Below are 25,064 nucleotides of genomic sequence, written 5' to 3' on the forward strand. Positions count from 1 at the left end.
TGCCAAGCGGAGGTCCTGTGCTCTCTCCGCTGATTTCACTGGAAGAGTCTCTGAGCCTCCCCTCCGCCTTACTCTCAGCTTCCCCTTTCTCCCTGGTGTCCCCTGGATTTCTTTCCCCCGGGGAAGCTCTCTCTCCCTCCTTGCTAGTTCCCTCCCCTGCATCACTGGAGCGACTTTCCTCTCCTCTTCCCTCTGATGGCAGTTCCCTGACATCCACCTCCCTCCCAGGGCCCTCCCCCTTCCGTTCCTCGCACGGCGTCGCGGGAAACCCCTGGAAGGAGCTCTCCCCTTCCTCAGAGGATTCAAACACCGCTCTCCATCTGTTGCTATCTCCTTCCGCTGCCCAATCTCCCCAGTCGGATTCCTCTCCCTCGGCTTCCCCTCCTTCCTCCTCTGCTGAGGCTGGCCACCCCTCAAACTCTTCTTCATCCTCCGTGGTGCCAAATTGCTCTCCCCAGAACCTTCCAAGGGGTTTGGGCTTCCTAGGGAACCGGTTATGAAACTCCTCCTGCAGATACTCATCCCTGATCTCTTCCGCAGGAACCCAAGCGTTTTCCGACTCTGGTTCTCCTTCCCAGGCCACCAAATATTCCACCCTTCTCCCTCTCCACCTTGAATCGAGGATTTCCGCTGCCTGCCCACTGAATTCCCTTTCCTCCACCTGTGGATGCCTGGGGATTTCTCTTTCTCCTCCCTGCCATTCCCGCCCTTCCCGGTACGGTGAGAGCAAGGACCTGTGGAACACCGGGTGTAGCTTCATGTTGGTGGGCAATCTTAGTCTAAAGGTCACCGGATTTACCTGCTGCGTTACTTCAAAGGGTCCCAGTCGTCTCGGCTGTAATTTCTTACACCCCCCTTCGAACGGTAACCCTTTGGTTGACAACCACACCTGATCTCCTACCCTTATAGACTCCCGTTCTCTTCGGTGCTTATCTGCCTGCCTCTTGTATACTTCCTTAGCCCTCTCCAGGTTAACCTTAAGTTGTTGGTGTAAAGCTTCCATTTCTTCCACAAATTGTTCGGCCGCCGGCACACTCCACCTCCCCTCCCCCTCCCCTGGGAAGGCCCTGGGGTGACACCCGTAATTGGCCATGAAGGGACTCATCCCCGTGGACACATGTTCAGCGTTATTGTATGCAAATTCGGCCAGCGCTAGCTTTTCCACCCAATCGTTTCCCCTTTCGTTGACGTAGCACCGAAGGTACTGCTGAAGTACGTTATTAGCTCTTTCTGCTTGTCCATTGGTCTCCGGATGTCTGGCCGTCGAGAAGCTCACTTCGATGTCCAGCAGGCCCATGAGCTTCTTCCAGAATCTGGAAGTAAATTGTCTACCTCTGTCGGACAAAACCCTCAAGGGGGCGTCATGCAACCTGAAAACGTGATCTATAAACAGTCTAGCTGTCTCCTCTGCTGTCACTGCATGCGAGCAAGCAATAAAATGGCACATTTTGGTCATCAAGTCCACTACCACCATGACTGCTGTTTTCCCCCTGGACTTGGGTAAATCAGTCATAAAATCTATGGATACCACCTCCCATGGCCTTTCCGGGGTGGGTAAGGGCTCCAGTAACCCCACGGGCGGTGCCCTCTCCCCTTTAGCCCTCTGGCAGCGCTCGCACCCCCTTACGTATTCTCGAACATCTTCCCTCACTCTTGGCCACCAGAACTGCCTGGTGACTAGCAACATGGTCTTGTGTTGACCAAAATGTCCCGCCGTGGGATTATCATGTAGTTGTTTGAGTACTTTTCTCCTCAAGTCCCCTTCTGGTATGTACAATGCTCCCTTATAGTACAGTGCCCCCTCCTTTTCCTCAACCCCCCCCTGATTTTCTTCTGCGTCTCATATCTCCCTGATTTTAGTTTGTGCGTACTCGTCATTCCTCGTCAACCCGGTTAGTTCTTGTCTCCCTATCAACACTCCCCCCCACACCCATCGGTCCTCGGGTATCACATGTCGTGCTTCTGGCTCTCCCTCCACGTACTCTGGTTTACGGGAGAGGGCGTCTGCCCTGACGTTTTCTTTTCCGGGCACATACTGAATTTCAAAGAACTTGGAAAACTCCTGTGCCCATCGCACCTGTCTTTGGTTGAGAACTCGAGCAGTCCTCCAATATTCCAGGTTTTTGTGGTCCATGCACACCTGGATCTTGTGCTTCGCGCCTATCAGGAAATGTCTCCAACGTCGAAAGGCTTCATGAATTGCCAGTAATTCCCGGTCATACACTGTGTAGTTCTGTTCTGACTTGTTCAGCTTCCTAGAAAAAAAGGCACACGGCTTCCACTCTGATCGATTTCCTGGCTGGAGCAGCACGGCTCCGACCGCTCTGTCTGAGGCGTCTGTCTCCACCCTCATAGGCTTTCGCAAATCCACGTGTAAGAGTTGCTCCTCCGAAGCGAACACCCTCTTTAGCTTTTCAAAAGACTCCTGAGCTGCTGCTGTCCATTCAAACTTCTTCTTGCTGCTGAGACAATCAGTTATGGGTGCCATTAGGTGGGCGAAGTTCTTGATGAACTTTCTATAGAAGTTTCCAAACCCCAGGAACCTCTGCACGTCCTTCCGGGTCTTGGGAGCCTTCCATTCTAGTACTGCCTGCACCTTGCCTGGGTCCATTGCCAGGCCTTTGTCCGACAACCTGTAACCCAGGAACTCCACCTCTCGGGCGTGGAATTGGCATTTCTCCAGTTTGACCCACAGCTGGTGCTCCTGCAACCTTTTCAGCACTTCCCTGACATCTTTTACATGCTGCTCCTCGTTCTCTGAGTAGATAAGCACATTGTCCAGGAAGGCCACGCAATTCTTGTACAGCAGGGACCCCAGCACATGGTGCATGAATGCTTGAAATGTGCTGGAGCCTGATTGTAATCCGAAGGGCATCACAAGGTACTCAAAGGCCCCCAGAGGGGTGAACATAGTGGTTTTCCATTCATCCCCCTCTCTCATCCTTATCAAATTGTATGCCCCTCGAAGGTCCAACTTGGTAAAAACCTTCCCTTTCCTTACCCTGGCCAAAATGTCATCAATTCTGGGCATTGGGAAGGTCACTGGTTCCGACACCCGGTTGACGGACCTATAGTCTACGACTAAGCGGGGCTCCTTGGAGTCTCTTTTGTCCACAAAGAACACTGGACTGCCATCCACCGCCCTTGATTCTCGTATAAAGCCCCTCTTCAGGTTGTCAATGAACTTCCGCAACTCCTGCATCTCCCTGTCCGACATGGCGTACAGCTTACCCACTGGTAACTGAGCCCCTGGGAGTAGGTTGATCTGACAGTCAAAGGGCCGGTGAGGGGGTAGTCTATCCGCCTCTTTCTCGCTGAAGACTTCTTCCAGGTCTGCATACTGAGGTGGTACTCTCACCTTTTCTCCCACCGCCATCCCTGCCACCCTGGCTACTGCCATCCTCGGGGTTTCCCCTTCATGGCAGTGCTCTACGCAGTGAGCTGACCCAAAGGTGACTGTTCGCTGGTGCCACCCCACTACTGGATCGTGCAGTGCTAGCCAGCTCATTCCCAGTATGATTGGTGGCCCTGCTAAGGTGGCAACATGAAAGGCAATTGTCTCAGTGTGTCTAGAGACCCTCATTTTCATGGGAGAGGTCTGGTGGGTCACTCCCCCCAAGAGTTCCCTCCCATCAATGGTTGTTACTTGCAGGGGGTGTTCGAGAGGCACCACCTGGAGTTGGTGTTCTAGTGCAAAATCCCTGCTAAAGAAGTTGCAAGAGCTGCCAGAATCCAGCAATGCCTTCACCTTAATAGGGTGTCCGTTGGGGAGCTCTAACACCACCTCTATGGCTATGGCTGCCCGGGGGGGGGTCTGGTTTGGGCACCTTCACTGGTTGCTCGCCTGGCTGCTGTGCCCGCTCTCCTGCAGCCAAGCCTTGCCGTTTCCCTGCTCCTGCTCTCCCCCAGCGGCCCCCACCATTCCTTGCCACGCCTTTCTCTGAGGGCAGACTCTGGCAAAATGTCCCGGCTGTAGGCAGAGAAAACACTTCCTGGTCGTTTTCCCCTCTTTCTTGCGAACCTCGCTGGAGTTTGAAACCCCCCGCACGCACACTCCTCCAATTTCCATTGGTTCCGCTGGCGGCGCGGGTGGCTCAGGCATGTCTGGAATGCGATTGTCATGCCAACGCTCCGCTCTCCCTTCCCGCCTTTCCAGCGCGCGCGCCTCTTGGCGTACTCCCACAGCAAGCACCATTTTAGTCAGCTGGTCCATCGATTGCGGGCGGGGCGAGCGGGAAAGTTCATCTTTTACCCAAGAGGATAATCCCTCCTCAAATAGCATTTGTACTGGTTCGGAACCCAGTTCCCACCCGAGTTTGTGGATTAGCATGGCAAATCATGACCAGTACTCTCTCACTGATTGGTTCCCTTGTTTGCACGCCATCAGCTCCTTGCGTGTCATGCTTTGCTCCACATCACTTGAGAACATATGGTCCATGGCGCTAAAAAATTTCCTCAAGTCCTTTAAGGCGGCATTCTCCGATGCCATTAAGGGCCTAATCCATTCTCTGGCCCCGCCTTCCAGGTGCCCTATCACAAAAGCGACCCTCCCCCCATCGTCTACAAAGTCCTCATACTGCAGGTCCAGCGCATATTGCACTTCTGTCTTAAATGTCTAAAAGTCTCTGGGGTTGCCTGAAAACTTCTGTACATGTCCCGGTACCTTCCTTGCGATGTGGGTGGGCTTCCCCTGAGCATCCTGAGTCCGCCTTTCATCCAGCCACGCTGCTAGTATAGCCAGTTGCTGTTCCAACTCTCTGTTTCTCTCTTCGAGCGTTGGTTCCTTCCTGGCCCCCTCTCCGGCGCCTGCTCCTCCAGTTTGACTCATGACGCTGCCTCTGCTGCTCTCCGCACAAGCAACGAAGGACTGACGGATTGCTGTAATGGGAATTGGGGTTGCTTGTGCGTAAACTGCAAACTGCTCCAAGCTAGCCGTATAGCTAAAACTTTCCCTGGTTTGACAGCCCTTGAAACACGACTGTCTTAGTCACTGGCAGAATCTGTCAGTGGGCGGGACCTAAATTTCTTCCAGCATAAAAGTTGCTTGACTCCAAGTCTCCGCCTAGATTCTCTGCGTGGAAGCCTTCTGCGTGGCGTGGGCGTGCCAAGCAGAGGTCCTGTGCTCTCTCCGCTGATTTCACTGGAAGAGTCTCTGAGCCTCCCCTCCGCCTTACTCTCAGCTTCCCCTTTCTCCCTGGTGTCCCCTGGATTTCTTTCCCCCGGGGAAGCTCTCTCTCTCCTTGCTAGTTCCCTCCCCTGCATCACTGGAGCGACTTTCCTCTCCTCTTCCCTCTGATGGCAGTTCCCTGACAGCAACCTTTGCTGTCTCCTGCTAATTTTGATCTGCCAAGAGAAAGGAAACTCTAAAAATGGTATTAAACACCTTGGCCAAGAACTTGCAAATCACAGTTCTTGGGTACAGTGGTGCCTCGCAAGACGAAAAGAATTCGTTCCGCGAGTCTTTTCGTCTTGCGATGTTTTTCGTCTTGCGAAGCACGGTCCGTCGCAACTGTGCCTCTTCAAGCGGCTTTAAAAAAAAAAGCGCAAGACATTTTCGTCTTGTGAAGCAAACCCATAGGGAAATTCGTCTAGCGAAGCAACGCAAAAACGGAAAACCCTTTCGTCTAGCGAGTTTTTCGTCTTGCGAGGCATTCGTCTTGCGGGGCACCACTGTACGTTGTAGGAATTACTATGGGGCACCAGATGTGGCAAAGAACCCAACTGCAATTCTCACCTCATACAAACTAAGGGCTCCTAAAATTAAATCTGTATACAGCCACTACTATAATTTGCCCCCAATGTGAGTTCTTTGATGGGAAGCGAGGCCGGCATTGTGACTGAAGCTCTTCCCACATTCTTGGCACTAAAATAGTTTTCTCTTGCTGTGAATTCTTTGATGGATCCTGAGTTTGGCCTTCTCAATAAATCTCTTTCCACATTCCAAGCACTGATAGGGTTTCTCCCCTGTATGAATTTTGTGATGGGTTGTGAGATGGGCACTCTGGGTGAATTTCTTTCCACATTCCAAGCACTGATATGGCTTCTCCCCTGTATGAATTCTTTGATGGACACTGAGAAGGGCTCTTCGAAAGAAGCTCTTTCCACATTCGAAACACTGATATGGCTTCTCCCCTGTATGACTTCGCTGATGGGAAGTGAAACTTCTTTTCCAAGTGAAACTCTTTCCACATTCCAAGCACTGGTAGGGTTTCTCCCCTGAATGAATCCTCTGATGGACACTGAAATAGCGTCTGTCAGTGAAGCCCCTGCCACAATCTTGGCACTGATAGGGTTTTTCCCCTTTATGAATTCTCTCATGGGAAGTAAAATTGTTCTTTTTTCTGAAGCTCTTGCCACACTCTTGGCACTGATAGGGTTTTTCCCCTGTATGACTTCTCTCATGGGAAGTTAAACTGCGCTTTTTTCTGAAGCCTTTGCCACATTCCAAGCACTGAAAGGGTTTCTCCCCTGTATGAATTCTGTGATGGATTGTGAGATGGGTGCTCTGAGTGAATTTCTTTCCACATTCCAAGCACTGATATGGCTTCTCCCCTGTATGAATTCTTTGATGGACATTGAGCTGGCCTTGGTGACTGAAGCTCTTTCCACATTCCAAGCACTGATAGGGTGTCTCCCCTGTATGAATTCTGTGATGGATTGTGAGATGGGTGCTCTGGGTGAATTTCTTTCCACATTCCAAGCACTGATATGGCTTCTCCCCTGTATGAATTCTTTGATGGACAGTGAGCCGGCCTTGGTGACTGAAGCTCTTTCCACATTCCAGGCACTGATAGGGTGTCTCTCCGGTATGAATTGTTTGATGGACAGTGAGCTGTCTTCTTCGAAAGAAGCTCTTGCCACACTCCAAGCAGTGATAAGGTTTCTCCCCTGTATGAATTCTCTGATGGGAATTTAAACTGCCCTTTTGACTGAAGCTCTTTCCACACTCTTGGCACTGATAGGGTTTCTCCCCTGTATGAATTCTCTGATGGACAGTTAGATTGCTTCTCTCCCTGAAGCTCTTGCCACATTCCAAACACTGATAGGGTTCTCCCCCTATATGAATTCTCTGATGGACAGTGAGCTGGTTTCTTCGAAAGAAGCTCTTGCCACACTCCAAGCAGTGATAAGGTTTTTCCCCTCTATGAATTCTCTGATGGGAATTTAAACTGCCCTTTTGAGTGAAGCTCTTGCCACACTCTTGGCACTGATAGGGTTTCTCCCCTGTATGAATTCTCTGATGGACAGTGAGCTTGTTTCTCTCCCTGAAGCTCTTTCCACATTCCAAGCAGTGATAGGGTTTCTCACCTGTATGAATTCTCTGATGGGAAGTGAGACTTATTTTCCAAGTGAAAGTCTTTCCACATTGCAAGCAGTGATATGGTTTCCCCCCGGAATGAAGTAAGTGATGGGAAGTGAGCTGGGTGCTCTGACTGAAGCTCTTTCCACATTCAAAGCATCGATAAGGTTTCTCCCTCGAATGAATCCTCTGATGGACAGTGAGCTGTCGTCTGTCAATGAATTTCTTTCCACATTCCAAGCAGTGATAAGGTTTCTCCCCTGTATGACTTCTCTGATGGGTAGTTAAACTGCCCTTTTGACTGAAGCTCTTTCCACACTCTTGGCACTGATAGGGTTTCTCCCCTGTATGAATTCTCTGATGGACAGTGAGCTTGTTTTTCTCCCTGAAGCTCTTTCCACATTCCAAGCACTGATAGGCTTTCTTCTCAAGGGGAGTTCTTTGATTTGAAGTGGAATGGGAGCTCTGACTGAAGCTCTCTCTGCACTCTGAATATGGATATGACTTCTCCACTCTGTGGCTTTTGTCGTGGTCTCCCTCGTTCTTCAGCTCCAGTTCATCACCACCTGCAACTGAGAGAGAAACAGATTGGAGCCTCAGGAAGCAATGGAGCCCCCAATTATGAAGCAGTGCTAATTAATGTTTGTGACCCAAGAAGAACTGAGGGGAGTTAGATTTGAGGTCTTCCTCCAGGGTTCACTGCCTGAGATTCAAAAAGCCTGGTTATTTTCTTGGATGGATTTTGCTTGGCCCAATTATGGGATCTGTACCATCTCCAATGTCACTCGTCTCTTAAGTCAACTAATGACAAAAAGAAGCAAGAACAGAAACAAAAAATCTGACAGAAGCTACTTGAACTTCCTGAATCACTTTGAAGGCTACATTTAAGAAAGCCTTGGGCAGTTTAGAGGAGCCTGGGAAAAATATGGAGGGGTATCTTATCTCCCCCAGAGGCTCTTCAGCTGAGCTCCTTTCCCCCTGCTCAGCACCCTGCGCCTCTGGCAGCCCTGGCCCTATGAGGGGAAGGAGAGGGGTCAGCCTTCCTTCTCCTCCTGCTCCTCTGCATCTGGCCAGATGGTTCCCAGCCCTACTGGAGTCATGGCTGCTTTCCTGAGGCCCTTCCTCTGCTGCTGCCCCTGGTGAAGGGGCCCTGATGGGAGGCTGTGGGGCTGCAGACAGGCCAGCCCTCCAACAGCAAAAGGGGAGCCATCTTGGAGGAGGGTAGGCATGTTGATGATACTTGTAATAATTTTATTATTTATAACCTGCCCATCTGTCTGCGTTTCATGCTTTGAAAAGGCAGAACTGGAGGATGAATATTCACAGGGAAAACAGTCAATACTCTTCCATCCAAAGTTTTCTGTGGGAGTATTAGAATCCCGGGGCTGTGGGTGCTGCTGTTGACCCCCATCAAAAAATCAGAGGTTCCTCCCATAGAGCTATATCTTGAATTTCAAAGGAGATAAGATGATCCAAGAGGAAGCCTTACCGAGAGAGTCCAAGATGCCACGATTCTCCTCCATGACTTCCTTGTGCAGAGCAATCTGGTCAGGATCCAGCAACGCCCACTCCTCGCCTGTGAAATGCACAGCTACATCTTCAAAGCACACTGGACCCTAAAAGAGAAAGAAAAAGGTTGTCCTCTTAGACAACATCAAGGTGCACAGGGGGGCAATGACAGGGGGATGAGAGGGGGAAAGCCCCATTGTGCGACTGATGGGGTGAATCCTGGCCACTCTTTGGTGTGGTGTGTAAACTGCTTAGAAGCCTATTTTAGCATTCAACCCTTCTTTCCTTGGCGGTTCCTCCCACCTTTCCTCTGTGTCCAACCCGTCCATGACATCCTCTTTCCCCACATGGCTCCATCCTCCTACCTGCTCTGCTTCCACAGGGGCAGCTTCCCCTTCGCCACCAAGAAAAGATGGAGAAACAGGTCTTGCTGGCATCGTTCGGTCTCCTATGAGAGAAAAAGGTAAAGTGCATGCTTCACTCAGAAGGAAAACTACAGGTGGGCCTTCCAAAAAGTAAGAGTTGCTAAGTAAATTTGGACATTTGTACCCATTTCACATATTAGTTGTGCAAAAATATATCACCCTTTCTCTGGGCTCTTGGCTTCATGTGTCTTCTCCAAAAAAGATGTAGAGAACTCACAAATTAGTTTCGAAAACAACATAATGTGATAAAATGGGGGAGAAAAAACTCCTTCCTCCTTACCCAGTTGCCTCTCTCTGGAGTCCAACGGAGTTCTCTCTACCTCAGAGGAATCCAGACCCATTTCTGGAAACTGATCCTTCCCCTGCAAGAGCAACAAGCAATCAAAACTATTAGATTGGAACTGGAATGGCAAAGGACACAAACACTTTAGGGGTATCGGATATCATTCCTCAGATGCTTTCCAAAAAAAGGATGACAAAATTAGTAGAGAATTGGGGGATACTCTCCCTCAAGTTTGGAGCCCCATGAAATTATCCAGAGGAAAGTCTCTCTCACCTGCTGCTCTGCCTGACTCAGGAGGAAACCTTCAGCCAGGGCCACTGCCTGGGAACTGGTCTCCGCTCCACATTCCCTCACCCAGCTCTCCATCTCTGGTGGAAGGACAGCCAGGAACTGCTCCAAAATCACCAGGTCCAGCATCTCAGCTTTCGTGTGGGTTTCTGGTTTCAGCCACTGACGGCAAAGGTGGTAGAGTCGGTTGCAAACCTCTCGGGGTCCTTTGGCCTCCTGGTAGCAAAGCCGCCCGAGCTGCTGGCTCTGCACATCTGAGTGGAGGGTGTCCTCCTCACACAGGATCCTTTGGACAGACTTTCCCCAGATTCCGCCATGGCTAAGAGTTTGGATGGAATGAAGTCTTGCTGCTTCAGGCCCAGCTGAGTCTTGCTCATCATCCATCTCTGTTCTCAGGACACCTCCAGGAAAATCGAAAGAAGTCCCTACGTCTTCTGCCAAATTCTGTATGTACTAATGAGAGGTTTTAGCAAATCCTAAAAAGCAAATATATTTTTCTGATATACCGATAAATCTGATACACAGTCAGGTGAATAGAAATATTCCCTGGGCAAGCGTGGATGAGTCTTGCTAGGAACCAGGGCTGGACTGCACAACAACTCAGACTGAGCTTTCCTTAAAAATTAAGGGGAGGAAGGAAGGAAGAAGAAGGAAGGAAGTCAGAATGGATGAGTGAGTCATTTGGACCCAGGGCAATAGTGGGGGTCCCTCCCACCCCCAAATGTCAGGCCCCATTTCTTTCCTGCTTCTGCCTCATGTTGCATCTCCCACATTCTCAAGACTCCTGGGGCGGGTCCCTCTTTCGTTATTCTGAGGGCCAGAGCTTCACCTGGCCAAAGAACAGGTGGGTGGGACCAAATAACTTGTGGGTGAGGCCAAAAGACAGTGTATTAAAAAAAGAGACATATGGGATTTCCCTTATTTCTGTGATAGTAACAATTTTATACTCTTCTTAATATTGTGATATACTGTTTTAATCTGCCATGGGAATTTTGGGTGAACATCAAGTAACTGATTATGATGATGATGGGGGGGGGGAGCTTGTCACAGGGGAAGGAGAGACCAGCTAGAATCATCCCTACCTCTTGGCCTCCCTCATCCCACTCTCCTGCCTCTGCATCTAGATTGCTCTCTGCCACAGATTCCCCCCGCTCACTAAGCCCCATTACCTCTTCAGCTTCAGATACCTCCTCCTCCCTCTGACCACTCTTCATTGCCCCCAAACCCCTCCCCTGGCCCAGAGCCGCCTTCCCTTGCGGGTTCCCCAGCTGGTCCCCTCCCCATTCCTCTGTGCCCACCCAGTCCATGCAGCTCCCTCCTTGCATTCTTTATTCTGTTATCACCAGATTGGGCTCTGCTTTCCTTTTGGGTGAAGACAGTCCAGCCTCCTGTTCTCTCAGGTGCCAACCTGGGGCCTCTTCTGGGAAGCCCCCCAGCAGGGCTGGAGCCCAGGGCAACTCTCTCCCCCTGCATAGCTGCCCCCAACTGTGGGGGCCTGGAGCCATCGCTAGCCCTCTGCTCCTCCCTTAATTGGCCTCATTCTCTTCTAAAGCCATCTGGCTTGGTGGCCATCCCTTCCTCCTGTGGATGGGAGTTCCATGGGTCATTATACCTGAAGGAACGTTTCCACCCCCATCTTTCTGCCCGTACGCTGAGGGCCAGTGCTGAGGGCCTTCTGGTGGTTCCCTCACTGCGAGTGGCAAAGCTACAGGGAACCAGGCAGAGGGCCTTCTCAGTAGTGGCGCCCGCCCTGTTGAACGCCCTCCCACCAGACGTCAAAGAGATAAACAGCTACCCTGGGAGGGGTGGCTAAGACCCCAGAGGACAGGATCACACTTCAAAACGACCTTGACAGATTAGAGAACTGGGCAAAAACAAACAAGATGAATTTTAACAGGGAGAAATGTAAAGTATTGCACTTGGGCAAAAAAAATGAAAGGCACAAATACAAGATGGGGGACACCTGGCTTGAGAGCAGTACATGTGAAAAGGATCTAGGAGTCGTGGTTGACCACAAACTTGACATGAGCCAACAGTGTGACGCGGCAGCTAAAAAAGCCAATGCAATTCTGGGCCTCATCAATAGGAGTATAGCATCTAGATCAAGGGAAGTAATAGTGCCACTGTATTCTGCTCTGGTCAGACTTCACCTGGAGTACTGTGTCCAGTTCTGGGCACCACAATTCAAGACGGACACTGACAAACTGGAACAGGTCCAGAAGAGGGCAACCAAAATGGTCAAAGGCCTAGAAATGATGCCTTATGAGGAACGGCTAAGGGAGCTGGGCATGTTTAGCCTGGAGAAGAGGAGGTTAAGGGGTGATATGATAGCCATGTTCAAATATATAAAAGGATGTCACATAGAGGAGGGAGAAAGGTTGTTTTCTGCTGCTCCAGAGAAGCGGACCACGGAGCAATGGATCCAAACTACAAGAAAGAAGATTCCACCTAAACATTAGGAACAACTTCCTGACAGTAAGAGCTGTTTGACAGTGGAATTTGCTGCCAAGGAGTGTGGTGGAGTCTCCTACTTTGGAGGTCTTTAAGCAGAGGCTTGACAACCATATGTCAGGAGTGCTCTGATGGTGTTTCCTGCTTGGCAGGGGGTTGGACTCGATGGCCCTTGTGGTCTCTTCCAACTCTAGGATTCTATGATTCAATGACATTTAGAAGACATCTGAAGGCAGCTCTGCTCAGGGAAGTTTTTAATGTGTGACATTTTTATGTATTTTTAATCTTTGTTGGAAGCCGCCCAGAGGGGCTGGGTAGATCCAGCCAGATGGGCGGGGTATAAATAATAAACAATTATTATTATTATTATTATTATTATTATTATTATTATTATTATTATTATTATTAACTGCACACTGCGACATGGAAGGACTTCATTTATTTCTACCTCCACATGTGTCCGTCTGGCTGCCACCTGCGTTAATGAACGTGACTGTTTCCTCAATCCCATCGGGATTCCTTTGCCTGCCCTTTTCTTCCTGACTCAAGCCCCCCCCCCCCAAAAGGAGCAAGTGGCGTCTTGATGCAAAGGAAGAAGAGAGTTGCAGACCTCCTGCTACTTGCAGCCCCCCTGGTTTTGCAGAGAGGAAGGGGGGCAGAACCTCTTGGGGATCCCCCTGCAGGAGCTGAGCAGGCTCCCCATGGACCCCCCCCCCCACTTCTCCCCAGTGCACCCTAAGGCAGAAAAGAGAGGAAACTCACCAGGTCCCTGAAGGGAAACTGAGGCAGCTCCTGCAGAGGAGACGAAAGCCACCTCCCCCTCTTGCAGGGAGCGGGAGGGGCTTTTGTTCGGGAGGACCTCGTCCCTCCTTTATTTCCTGTACTCTCTAGGAATGCATCTCAGTTCCTTTTAACCCTTGCAAGGTGGAGCAAACCAAGCTCACATTCTCTCTCTCTGATGAGCCCAGGAGGAACCATAAGAATTGCAGGAATAAACCCGCATAAGGCAGGGGAGCTCAGCTGGTAGAACATGAGTCTCTCTGATCTCAGGGTCTTGGGTTCGAGCCCCAGGTTGGGCCAGAGATTCCTGTGTTGACGCGGGTTGGGCTAGATGACTTTGGGGGTCCCTAAGCAGGATGACTCCCTGGCCCTCGTGGCTGGCCTTCTGCGCTGTTCCTTGGAGCCCTTGCAAAGCGGAGCCCCCCAGGCCCCCTTCTCTCTCTTCTTGGGGGACCCTCCTGGCTGCCCTGCCCCCTGGGGACTCCCCCATCTCCCCAAGCAGAAGAGGAAGGAGACTCACCGGATCGCAGAAGGAGCTGAGACAGCAGCCCTCCTCCTCCTTGCAGGAAGGGATGGGGGAGAACCTCCTCCCTTTATCTCCGGTCCTCTCTAGGAATCCAGTTCTTCTCGTTTTAACCCTTGGCGAGCCGGGCGCACCCAGCTCCTCCCCCCCCCCCCGCAAAGCCGGAGCCCCGGGCATGGCCTGCACCCGGGGGGGGGCCTTATTTGGGGGGCCCTGAGCTGCTCCCTCCCTTGGAAACAGGAGCAGGAGGAGCACGAAAGGTCCTGCAAGGACATCCTCCTGGCGGGCCTTTTCCTCGCCCCCAGCCTGGCTCTCATTTTGATGCCAGCAGCACCTTGAAAGGACCTTAAAACCGCACCTGCCTCTCCCCGACCCCATTTCCTTCCGCGTTACTCTCTTATTTTCTCTTCCTAATACAGTGGTACCTCGGGTTACGAACTTAATTCTTTCTGGAGGTCCATTCTTAACCTGAGGTACCACTTTAGCTAATGGGGCCTCCGCTGCCGCCCTGCGATTTCTGTTCTCATCCTGAGGTAAAGTTCTTAACCCAAGGTACTATTTCCACATTAGCGGAGTCTGTAACCTGAGGCACCACTGTAAAGCATTCTCCTTTTAATATTTGCTGCTTTCCCAAATATAAACAACTCTTCTTTTGATACGAGGAAGCTCCAGATAAACTATTAGTATCACCATGTAGAACTACAGTCCGTTCCGGAAGAAATTTGAAAACTCAGGTGCAAAAGAAAAAATGGAAAAACAAGCAGTGGAAGCGCTTCAACGTCCAAGACGCATTCGAAAACAGAAGCAATTACTTCCAGGTTTTTGACATTTGAAAACTGAAACATTCAGGTACCAAGATGCTAAAAACCCGAGGTTCCACTGTATATCAAATAAAATTTGTCTAGTATCCTTTAGATCAGTGTTTCCCAACCACTGTTCCGCGGCACACTAGTGTGCCGCGAGATGTTGCCTGGTGTGCCGCGAGATGTTGCCTGGAGGGAGGCGGGCAAGTCCGGCGGCGAGAGGCAGGGCGGCGGCGGCGAGGAGCCAAGCCGCGCTCTCCTTCCTGCCTCGCTTTGCTGCCTCCTCCCCCCCCCACCCCCAAAGCTTGGAGGTTCCCCGGCAGGAAGGAGGGAACTTAATCCTCTCCAAGGGCTGCGGAAAACAGACATGCAAATGGGGGCTTGCCAGCTCTTCAAGCACCGCTGGCTTTCTTCGGGAATTACCGCCCGCCGAGCCCGGTAACGCTGACAGGCCGAGCCGTGGGGCTTGGCAGCGCAGCCGGCAGAGTGTGGGAAAGGGCGGCTGCCACGCGCCGGGCAAGGCGAGACTCGACGGGGAGGACACCGGCAGCCGCGCCCCCCCCCCAGAAACCCGCTCCGGGCAGGTAATTCACAGAGAGTGGACAGAAGGAAGCCTTAAAGGGCTTCAGCCTCCCAGAGTGGCGGGGAATAATAATAATAATAATAATGATAATGATAATAATAATGATAATAATAAAATTGACAGGTGGTGTTTTTCTAGGTGAGGGGGTGGGGACTGTAATAACAAAAAAATCAGCTGTATATCAACCGCTGTTTTGCAATGAGGAATTGCAAATAAGGAAGATCAAAAGGAGAATGTTTTTTTTGGGGGGGACTCTCTTCCTCTTCCTCCTCCTCCTCTCGTTCTTGCTCCTCTTCCTGGCAAAAGGGCTGCTGAGACCCCTTCTCTCTTGGGTGCCGGTGGGTGCTGTGACGTTGACGCTGCTGTGGCAAGTGCCTTTACTTAGCAGAGTGCATTCCCCTTTACACAGGAGGGGAGGGAAAAAAATTGAAACTTACACTTTCGTGCGTCCCTCCCGGCGTGACGCTGCGCGCTGACGTCACGGGGCTGTAATGGTGGTGTGCCTCGAGATTTTTTTCATCAAACAAGTGTGCCTTTGCCCAAAAAAGGTTGGGAAACACTGCTTTAGATGTCACTATATAATCTTGCTTCTCCCGCCTAACAATCAAGCTACAGAAATGAGCATGGAAACTTTGTACCTGGGATGCAAAATTTTATTGAAACAATGCTATGAGATTCTATTTCCTCTTTAACGCATTCCTGCCCTTAGCTCTTGCCTTCATCTTCTTCCTTCCATCTTTGAAGGCATACCCTGGAGGACCCTAAAGCAAAGAAACTTGTCCTTCTCTTGCTCCCAACTCCCTTTGGCGTGGGATGAACCAAGAACTCTGTTTCCTCATGGATACTATTCTTTCATCTTGGCATACGCCCATAGTGAATAATCGGAGGACAGCAGAAAGGGAATCCTTGACTTAAGCTTCTCACAGAAGAAAGGAAAATATAAAGTATGTGGATTGCTCGTGTGATCAGAATTTGCTTCTACATCACCGGTTTGTGACCCAGTGGAGGGAATACTTGAAACAAAAACTCAGAACCAAGAGAATGAGAGCAATCTCAGCATCCTGCAGGGACCTGGTTTATTCAAATTACTGCAATAGGATGGCCTTGCTAACCTGCTGTTCAGCAGAATTGCTAGTTCGAATAGGCTGCCAGGAGGCATATCTGAAGAAAGATTATATACACAGCACACAAAGACTCATAAAATGCCACAACACTCTTCCACTTGCATCAAGAAAAGTTACAGGTCATGGGATGCGTGGCTTCATGCGGATATCGACTCCTCTGAAATTACCTTGCTGTGTCCCAGAGTGCCCAGGTCATTTGGGTCTCATACGTCTCACTTAGACACCATGCCCATGGCAACCAGGACTTCCATGGGACTGTTGACATTTCAATCCCATATCTTACTTCCCTGGTACCAAAAGATGTCAAAGACCCCTGAGGAGATATGCGAGTTCTCACACGGATACTAGCTCAACTCCTCTCTCTTTATTCCCCAAACATCATCTAGGGTCAGATAACGCTGGAAGCAGTAGGCAATATACACATCACAGCTTTACACAGTGCAGGAGGGTGGCATGAGGATTACAAAATGCAGGCATACAAAAATCATGCCTAATATATTCTATCGAAAAGGCTAAATGCAACAAGTACTAGGACACTTTGAACAGAATGAAAATCTATAATATCTAATATTCAATCAGCTATCACAATTTTTACACCAAGTCCTTCCTAGGAAAGTTCAGCATGGACAGCAACCTCATCAGTGTTGCCAAATCACTCTTATCCCTCACCCCAGGCATGATATGAATAAAATATTCAATGAATGAATAGATCTTTATTTGTGTCAGCCACTTGCCATACCAATAAAACAACAATACGATATGCAAAGAATAAAAATTAAAAGTCCATTATATAAAATACATTGTAGGGTTTTGAGTCAATAGTCAGATAGTGCCTCTTATTCTAATTCTCCCAGCTAAAAACCTTACGACCTTTGCTGTTACCTGCTCTTCTTGATCTGCCAAGAAAAAGTGTGAAGGCGGCATTAAACACCTTGGCCAAGAACTTGCAAGTCACAGTTCTGGGTACGTAGTAGAAATAGCTATGGGGCACCAGGTTTGGCAAAGAACCCAGCTACAATCCTCACCTCATACAAACTAAGGGCTCCTAAAATTAATCTGTATACAGCCACTACTATAATTTGCCCTCAATGTGAGTTCTTTGATGGGAAGCGAGGCGGGCCCTGTGACTGAAGCTCTTCCCACATTATTGGCACTGAAATAGTTTCACCTCGCTGTGAATTCTTTGATGGATCGTGAGTTTGGCCTTCACAATGAATTTCTTTCCACATTCCAAGCAGTGATAAGGTTTCTCCCCTGTATGAATTCTCTGATGGGAAGTTAAACTGCCCTTTTGACTGAAGCTCTTTCCACACTCTTGGCACTGATAGGGTTTCTCCCCTGTATGAATTCTCTGATGGACAGTGAGCTTGTTTCTCTCCCTGAAGCTCTTTCCACATTCCAAGCACTGATAAGGTTTTTCCCCTTTATGAATTCTCTGATGGGAAGTTAAGCTGCCCTTTCTTCTGAAGGCCTTGCCACATTCCAAGCACTGATGGGGTGTCTCTCCTGTATGAATTGTTTGATGGGCCAAGAGGTGGCCTCTTCGAACAAAGCTCTTGCCACATTCTAAGCACTGATGGAGTTTTCCCCCTGTATGAATTCTCTGATGGACAGTAAACTGGCTTCTGCTACTGAATCTCTTGCCACACTCTTTGCACTGATGGGGTGTCTCTCCTGTATGAATTGTTCGATGGTCCATGAGGTGGCCACTTCGAACAAAGCTCTTGCCACATTCCAAGCACTGATAGGGTTTCTCCCCTGTATGACTTAGCTGATGGACAGTGAGATGGCTTTTTATTCTGAATTTCTTTCCACATTCCAAGCACTGATAGGGTTTCCCCCCTGTATGAATTCTCTGATGGACAGTAAAGTAGCTTCTGCTACTGAATCTCTTGCCACACTCTTGGCACTGATAGGGTTTCTCCCCTGTATGACTTCTCTGATGGACAGTGAGTTGGCTTTTTATTCTGAATCTCTTTCCACATTCCAAGCACTGATAGGGTTTCTCCCCCGTATGAATTCTTTGATGTACAATAAGCTGGCCTTGGTGACTGAAGCTTTTTCCACATTCCAAGCAATGATAGGGTTTATCTCCAGTATGAATTCTTTGATGGGAAATGAAATTTATTTTCCAATTGAAGCTCTTTCCACAATCTAAGCACTGATATGGTTTCGCACCAGAATGAATTCTGTGATGGGAAGTGAGTTGGCTGCTCTGACTGAAGCTCTTTCCACATTCCAAGCACTGATAGGGTTTCTCTCCTGTATGGATTCTATGATGTAAAGTAAGTTGGCCTTGCTGACTGAAGCTTTTTCCACATTCCAAGCAGTGATAAGGTTTCTCCCCTGTATGAATTCTTTGATGTACAGTAAGATGGCCTTGGTGACTGAAGCTTTTTCCACATTCCAAACAGTGATAGGGTTTATTTCCAGTATGAATTCTTTGATGGGCAGTGAAACTTATTTTCCACGTGAAATTCTTGCCACATTGCAAGCACTGATATGGTTTCCCCCCGGAATGAATTATGTGATGGGAAGTGAGCTGGCTGCTCTGATTGAAGCTCTTGCCACATTGCAAGCACTGATAAGGTTTCTCCCCTGTATGAATTCTCTGATGGACAGCGATCTGGCTTTTTATTCTGAATCTCTTTCCACATTCCAAGCACTGATAAGGTTTCTCCCCTGTATGACTTCTCTGATGGACAGTGAGATGGCTTTTTATTCTGAATCTCTTTCCACATTCCAAGCAGTGATAGGGTTTATCTCCAGTATGAATTATTTGATGGGAAACGAGACTCATTTTCCAAGTGAAGCTCTTTCCACATTCCAAACACTGATAAGGTTTCTCCCCTGTATGAATTCTTTGATGGACAGTAAGCTGACCTTGTTGACTGAAGCTTTTTCCACATTCCAAGCAGTGATAAGGTTTCTCCCCTGTATGAATTCTCTGATGGGTAGTTAAACTGCCCTTTTGACTGAAGCTCTTTCCACACTCTTGGCACTGATAGGGTTTCTCCCCTGTATGAATTCTCTGATGGACAGTGAACTTGTTTCTGTGACTGAAGCTCTTTCCACATTCCAAGCACTGATATGGTTTCTTCTCAAAGGGATTTCTTTTATTTGAAGTGGAATGGGAGCTCTGACTGAAGCTCTCTCTGCACTCTGAATATGGATATGATTTCCCTACTGTGTGGCTTTTGTCGTGGTCTCCTTCGTTCTTCAGCTCCAATTCATCACCACCTGCAACTGAGAGAGAAACAGATTGGAGCCTCAGGAAGCAATGGAACCACCAATTATGCAGTAGTGCTAATTAATGCTTGTGACCCAGGAAGAACTGAAGGGAGTTAGATGTGAGGTCTTCCTACAGGGTTCACTGCCTGAGATTCAAAAAGCCTGGTTATTTTCTGGGATGGATTTTGTTTGGCCCAATCATGGGATCTGTGCCATCTCCAATGTCACTCGTCTCTTTGGTCAACCCAGGACAGAAAGAAGCAAGAACTGAAACAAAAAAAATCTGACAGGAGCTACTTGAACTTCCTGGGGGGCCGCTAGGGGCGCATTGGAAGATGGCCGACAATACCATCTCTCTGGCTCACACGAGGTAATTAAGAAGCTAATATAGGAGTAATTAGACTCCCGAGTTTTCCCAGGGGGATTGGGAAAACAATGCCTCGTCTGCGGTTGCCTATAAATCACCCCCAAGTTTGAAAGAAGGAGGGGGTGGGGGCACTAGACACACAGCACTCGTGTGGGTTTTTCGCTCTCCTGGACGCTACTTCTGATCGCGACCTGCGACCTGGTTGCAGGAGCTCAAAATAAACAATTAGAGAGCAGCAAATGCACATGTTTCGAGTAAAGAAAGGGAGTATCGACTGCTAACTGAAGCGACCTCTGTGAAGCTGAGCAACGGGCTGGATTCAACAGGAAAATATATCAAGAAGATACATCAAAGATGTCGGTATGTCGGAACGGGGTGGAAAGGGGGGGGGACTTTTCTTTTTTCCTCTATGTGATTACCTAACAACCCTCCCCCAAGAAGAACCATTGCAATAATTGATAACGAGAGATAATAATGAACTGTGTGGAAATGAATTATTAACCAAAGGCTTTGTTTTGTGGAAGATCTGGAAAGGAATGGAAGGCTCTTGGAATGACACAGTTCTAAAAAGGGATCAGCCATGACAGGCAGGCTTTGTTGCAGGATTGACGATCAAGAGGGGGAGGAAGCCATGGCTCTGCTATCATACTTGACTCTGTGTTTGATCTGGCAGAACCCCCTGAAAAGATCAATGTGGGAACGACAAGTCTGTAAACGTTAATGAGCAGACGCTAAGACTGTTTTCTATGGAAGGGCTGAAATGGCGTCTGCCGTCTGAATATGATTTTTGGATTAATGTGAAAATCCACACAGGACTATAACAGCGTTTGTTTCAACTCGCTTGTGGAGACTTTCAGAGGTTATAAAGAAAGGAAAAAAATACGATAACAAGAAGAAGATTGAATGATTACAGTGGTGCCCCGCAAGACGAATGCCTCGCAAGACGGAAAACCCGCTAGACGAAAGGGTTTTCCGTTTTTGAGCTGCTTCGCAAGATGATTTTCCCTATGGGCTTGCTTTGCAAGACGAAAACGTCTTGCAAGTGTTCTGATTTTTTCCCGCTTCCCCCCCTTTCTAAGCCACTAAGCCGCTAATAGCCTTTTAGCCGCTAATCCTCTAAGCCTTTAATAGCCGCTAATAGCCTTTTAGCCGCTAATCCGCTAAGCCTTTAATAGCCGCTAAACCGCTAATAGCGCTAATCCGCTAAGCCGCTAATAGGGTTGCTTCGCAAGACGAAAAAACCGCTAGACAAAGAGGCTCGCAGAACGGATTAATTTCGTCTTGCGAGGCACCACTGTATTTGTAAAGGAAAACAACAAAGAGATGAATGGGCAGAACTGTGAACATCAAATGGACAGAACTGTGAACATCAAAGCAGCAGAAATATGAGATGATTGGATCCCTTTTTGGATCCCTTTCTGAGTTCGAAGCATGGGTACCCCTAACAAAAATTTAAAATTCGGCTTTGTAATTTGGAACTAATGTGATTTGATTGGTTTGTTAATATTTTTTTTAAAAAAAAGTTACTTGAACTTCCTGAATAACTTTGAAGCCTACATTTAAGAAGGCCTTGTGCAGTTTAGAGGATCCTGGGGAAAATACGGAGGGGTATCTTATCTCTCCCAGAGGCTCTTCAGCTGAGCTCCTTTCCCCCTGCTCAGCACCCTGCGCCTCTGGCAGACCTGGCCCTATGAGGGGAAGGAGAGGGGTCAGCCTTCCTCCTCCTCCTCCTCTGCATCTGGCCAGAGGGTTCCCAGCCCTGCAGGAGTCATGGCTGCTTTCCTGAGGCCCTTCCTCTGCTGCTGCCCCTGGTGAAGGGGCCCTGATGGGAGGCTGTGGGGCTGCAGACAGGCCAGCCCTTCAAGAGCAAAAGGGGGGCCATCTTGGAAGGGGGTAGGCATGATGATGATAATTGTAATAATTTTATGGTTTATAACCCGCCCATCTGGCTGGCTTTCATGCTTTGAAAAGGCAGAACTGAAGGAAGAATATTCACAGGGAAAGCAGTCAATAGTCTTCCAACTAAGGCTTGCTGTGGGAGTGTTAACATCCCAGGTGCTGCAGGTGGTGCTGTTGACCCCCATCAAAAAATCAGAGGTTCCTCCCATGGAGATATGTCTTGAATTTCAAAGCAAATAGGATGATCCAAGAGGAAGCCTTACCGAGAGAGTCCAAGATCCCACGATTCTCCTCCATGACTTCCTTGTGCAGAGCAATCTGGTCAGGATCCAGCAACGCCCACTCCTCGTCTGTGAAATGCACAGCTACATCTTCAAAGCACACTGGACCCTAAAAGAGAAAGAAAAAGTTGGCCTCTTAGACAACATCAAGGTGCACAGGGGGGCAATGACAGGGGGATGAGAGGGGGAAAGCCCCATTGTGCGACTGATGGGGTGAATCCTGGCCACTCTTTGGTGTGGTGTGAAAACTGCTTAGAAGCCTATTTTAGCATTCAACCCTTCTTTCCTTGGCAGTTCCTCCCACCTTTCCTCTGTGTCCAACCCGTCCATGACATCCTCTTTCCCCACATGGCTCTTTCCTCCTACCTGCTTTGCTTCCACAGGGGCAGCTTCCCATTCGCCACCAAGAAAAGATGGAGAAACAGGTCTTGCTGGCATCGTTCGGTCTCCTACGAGGGAAAAAGGTAAGTGCATGCTTCACTCAGAAGGAAAACAATAGGTGGGCCTTCCAAAAAGTAAGAGTAGCTATGTAAACGTGGACGTTGGTAACCATTTCACATATTAGGTAAAGGTAAAGGTACCCCTGCTCGTACAGGCCAGTCTTGACAGACTCTAGGGTTGTGCGCCCATCTCACTTAAGAGGCCGGGGGCCAGCGCTGTCCGGAGACACTTCCGGGTCACGTGGCCAGCGTGACAAAGCTGCATCTGGCGAGCCAGCGCAGCACACGGAAACGCCGTTTACCTTCCCGCTAGAAAGCGGTCCCTATTTATCTACTTGCACGCAGGGGTGCTTTCGAACTGCTAGGTTGGCAAGCGCTGGGACCGAGCAACGGGAGCGTACCCCGCCACGGGGATTCGAACCGCCAACCTTTCGATCGGCAAGCCCTAGGCGCTGAGGCTTTTACCCACAGCGCCACCCGCGTCCCTATTAGTTGTGCAAAAATACATCACGCTTTTTCTGGGCTCTTGGCTTCACGTGTCTTCTCCAAAAAAAGATGTAGAAAACTCACACATTAGTTTCAAAAACAACATAATGTGACAAAATGGGGGAGAAAAAACTCCCTTCTCCTTACCCAGGGGCCTCTCTCTGGAATCCAACGGAGTTCTCTCTACCTCAGAGGAATCCAGGCCCATTTCTGGAAACTGATCCTTCCCCTGCAAGAGCAACAAGCGTTCAAAAGAATTACATTAGAACTGGAATGGCAAGGGACACAAAAACTTTAGGGGTATCGGATATCATTCTTCGGATGCTTTCCAAAAAATGGATGACAAAATTAGTAGAGAATTGGGGGATACTCTCCCTCAAGTTTGGAGCCCCTTGGGAGTATCCAGAGGAAAGTCTCTCTCACCTGCTTTGTCTCTGCCTGCTTTCTCTTCTCTGCCTGACTCAGGAGGAAACCTTCAACTAGGGCCACCGCTTGGGAACTGGTTTCTGCTCCACATTCCCTCACCCAGCTCTCCATCTCTGGTGGAAGGACAGCCAGGAACTGCTCCAAGATCACCAGGTCCAGCATCTCAGCTTTCGTGTGGGTTTCTGGTTTCAGCCACTGATGGCAAATGTGGTAGAGTCGGTTGCAAACCTCTCGGGGTCCTTTGGCCTCCTGGTAGCAAAGCCGCCTGAGTTGCTGGCTCTGCACCTCTGAGTGGAGGGTGTCCTCCTCACCCAGGATCCTTTGGACAGACTTTCCCCAGATTCCGCCATGGCTAAGAGTTTGGATGGAATGGCCTCTTCCTGCTTCAGGCCCAGCTGTGTCTTGCTCATCCATTACTGTTCTCAGGACACCTCCAAGAAATCCATAGAAGTCCGGAAGGAAGGAAGGAAGAAAGAAAGGAAGGAAGTCAGAATGGATGAGTGAGTCATCTGTACTAAGTGTAACTGGGACCCAAGGCAATAGTGGGGGGTCCTTCCCACCCCCAAATGTCAGGGCACATTTCTTTCCTGCTTCTGCCTCATGTTGCAGCACTTGCAATCTCCCACATTCTCAAGACTCCTTGGGTAGGTCCCTCTTCCGTTATTCTGAGGGCCAGATCTTTACCTGGCCACCCACCTGAGGACCAGAGCTTCACCTGGCCAAAGAACAGGTGGGTGGGACCAAAGGACAGTGTTAGAAAAAGAGAGAGATAGGATTTGCCATCTTGCTGTGATTGTAATAATTTTATATAAATGTACCCGTGGCCATCAGGTCCAGTCGTGACCGACTCTAGGGTTGCGCGCTCATCTCGCTCAAGCGGCCGGGAGCCGGCGCTTGTCCGCAGACAGCTTCCGGGTCATGTGGCCAGCGTGACTAAGCCGCTTCTGGCGAACCAGCGCAGCACACGGAAACGCTGTTTACCTTCCCGCTGGAGAGCAGTCCCTATTTATCTACTTGCACTTTGGGGTGCTTTCGAACTGTTAGGTTGGCAGGATTATAAATAATTTTATACTCTTCATAATATTGTGATTTACTGTTTTAATGTTCCATGGGAATTCTGGGTGAACATGAAGTAATTGATTATGATGATGGGAGCGGGGGAGCTTGTCACAGGAGGAGGGGAGACCCCTATTCCTCTTCACCAGCCACAATCATCCCTACCTCTTCGCCTCCCTCATCCCACTCTCCTGCCTCTGGGTCTAGATTGCTCTCTGCCACAGATTCCCCCCGCTCACTAAGCCCCGTTACCTCTTCAGCTTCAGATACCTCCTCCCCCCAGTCTTCTCCCTCTGACCACTCATCATTGCCCCCAAACCCCTCCCCTGGCCCAGAGCCGCCTTCCCTTGCGGGTTCCCCAGCTGGTTCCCCTCCCCATTCCTCTGTGCCCATTCAGTCCATGCAACTCCCTCCTTGCATCCTTTATTCTGTTATCACCAGGTTGGGCTCTGCTTTCCTTTTGGGTGAAGACAGTCCAGCCTCCTGTTCTCTCAGGTGCCAACCTGGGGCCTCTTCTGGGAAGCCCACCAGCAGGGCTGGAGCCCAAGGGTAACTCTCTTCCCCTGCATGGCTGCCCCCAACTGTGGGGGCCTGGAGCCATCGCTAGCCCTCTGCTCCTCCCTGAATTGGCCTCATCCTCTTCTCAAGACATCTGGCTTGGTGGCCATCCCTTCCTCCTGTGGATGGGAGTTCCATGGGTCAGTATACCTGAAGGAGCATCTCCACCCCCATCGTTCTGCCCGGATGCTGAAGTCCAGCTCTGAGGGCCTTCTGGTGGTTCCCTCACTGCGAGTGGCAAAGCTACAGGG

The 25,064-nt window shown here is 49.5% G+C and overlaps 2 protein-coding genes and 1 long non-coding RNA gene across 7 annotated transcripts in view; 1 reads left to right on the forward strand and 2 right to left on the reverse strand.

The window, feature by feature from the left end:
• LOC308590627 overlaps window positions 1–17,011 on the forward strand; it is a 24,578-nt gene extending 7,567 nt beyond the window's left edge. Inside the window, exon 3 of the long non-coding RNA XR_014009813.1 lies at window positions 16,900–17,011. This is a non-coding gene — a long non-coding RNA (uncharacterized lncRNA). The remainder of the gene's footprint in view (window positions 1–16,899) is intronic.
• LOC308590296 (uncharacterized protein) overlaps window positions 1–25,064 on the reverse strand; it is a 37,162-nt gene that overhangs the window by 392 nt on the left and 11,706 nt on the right. The window contains exons 3-8 of one of the 5 annotated variants that reach the window (XR_014009740.1): window positions 23,197–23,211; window positions 22,921–23,002; window positions 22,214–22,296; window positions 21,830–21,956; window positions 17,001–19,315; window positions 5,318–5,383 (exon numbers count right to left, since the gene is read on the reverse strand). Coding sequence is in view for 4 of the 5 variants with exons in the window: in XM_081200210.1 (XP_081056336.1) it covers window positions 17,214–19,315; window positions 21,830–21,956; window positions 22,214–22,296; window positions 22,921–23,002; window positions 23,197–23,613 (2,811 nt within the window). In the remaining variant the exon portion in view is untranslated. Of the gene's footprint in view, window positions 1–5,317; window positions 5,384–16,762; window positions 19,316–21,829; window positions 21,957–22,213; window positions 22,297–22,920; window positions 23,003–23,196; window positions 23,631–25,064 lie in introns of those variants that run through there. The other 4 variants (XM_081200210.1, XM_081200211.1, XM_081200212.1 and 1 more) reach the window with 4 other exon arrangements.
• LOC308590305 (uncharacterized protein) lies at window positions 5,780–13,560 on the reverse strand. The gene is made up of 6 exons (XM_081200233.1): window positions 13,557–13,560; window positions 9,791–10,206; window positions 9,515–9,596; window positions 9,175–9,257; window positions 8,790–8,916; window positions 5,780–7,872 (listed from the first exon to the last, which is right to left on the reverse strand). Exons 2-6 carry the CDS (start codon window positions 10,187–10,189, stop codon window positions 5,864–5,866), a joined length of 2,700 nt encoding a protein of 899 aa, XP_081056359.1. The 5' UTR covers window positions 10,190–10,206; window positions 13,557–13,560; the 3' UTR covers window positions 5,780–5,863.

This window comes from Podarcis bocagei (genome assembly GCF_964188305.1).
Source record: "Podarcis bocagei genome assembly, chromosome: 7".
NCBI lineage: Eukaryota > Metazoa > Chordata > Lepidosauria > Squamata > Lacertidae > Podarcis > Podarcis bocagei.

What these genes read in the sequence shown, in the direction of transcription:
- LOC308590305 (XM_081200233.1), bottom strand. Translation starts at nt 10,189, where the DNA reads ATGGATGATGAGCAAGACTCAGCTGGGCCTGAAGCAGCAAGACTTCAT. An exon ending in TGAGTCAGGCAGAGCAGCAG is followed by an intron (nt 9,597 to 9,790) that starts GTGAGAGAGACT and finishes TTGCTCTTGCAG; the next exon opens with GGGAAGGATCAGTTTCCAGA. An exon ending in TGGCATCTTGGACTCTCTCG is followed by an intron (nt 7,873 to 8,789) that starts GTAAGGCTTCCT and finishes TTTCTCTCTCAG; the next exon opens with TTGCAGGTGGTGATGAACTG.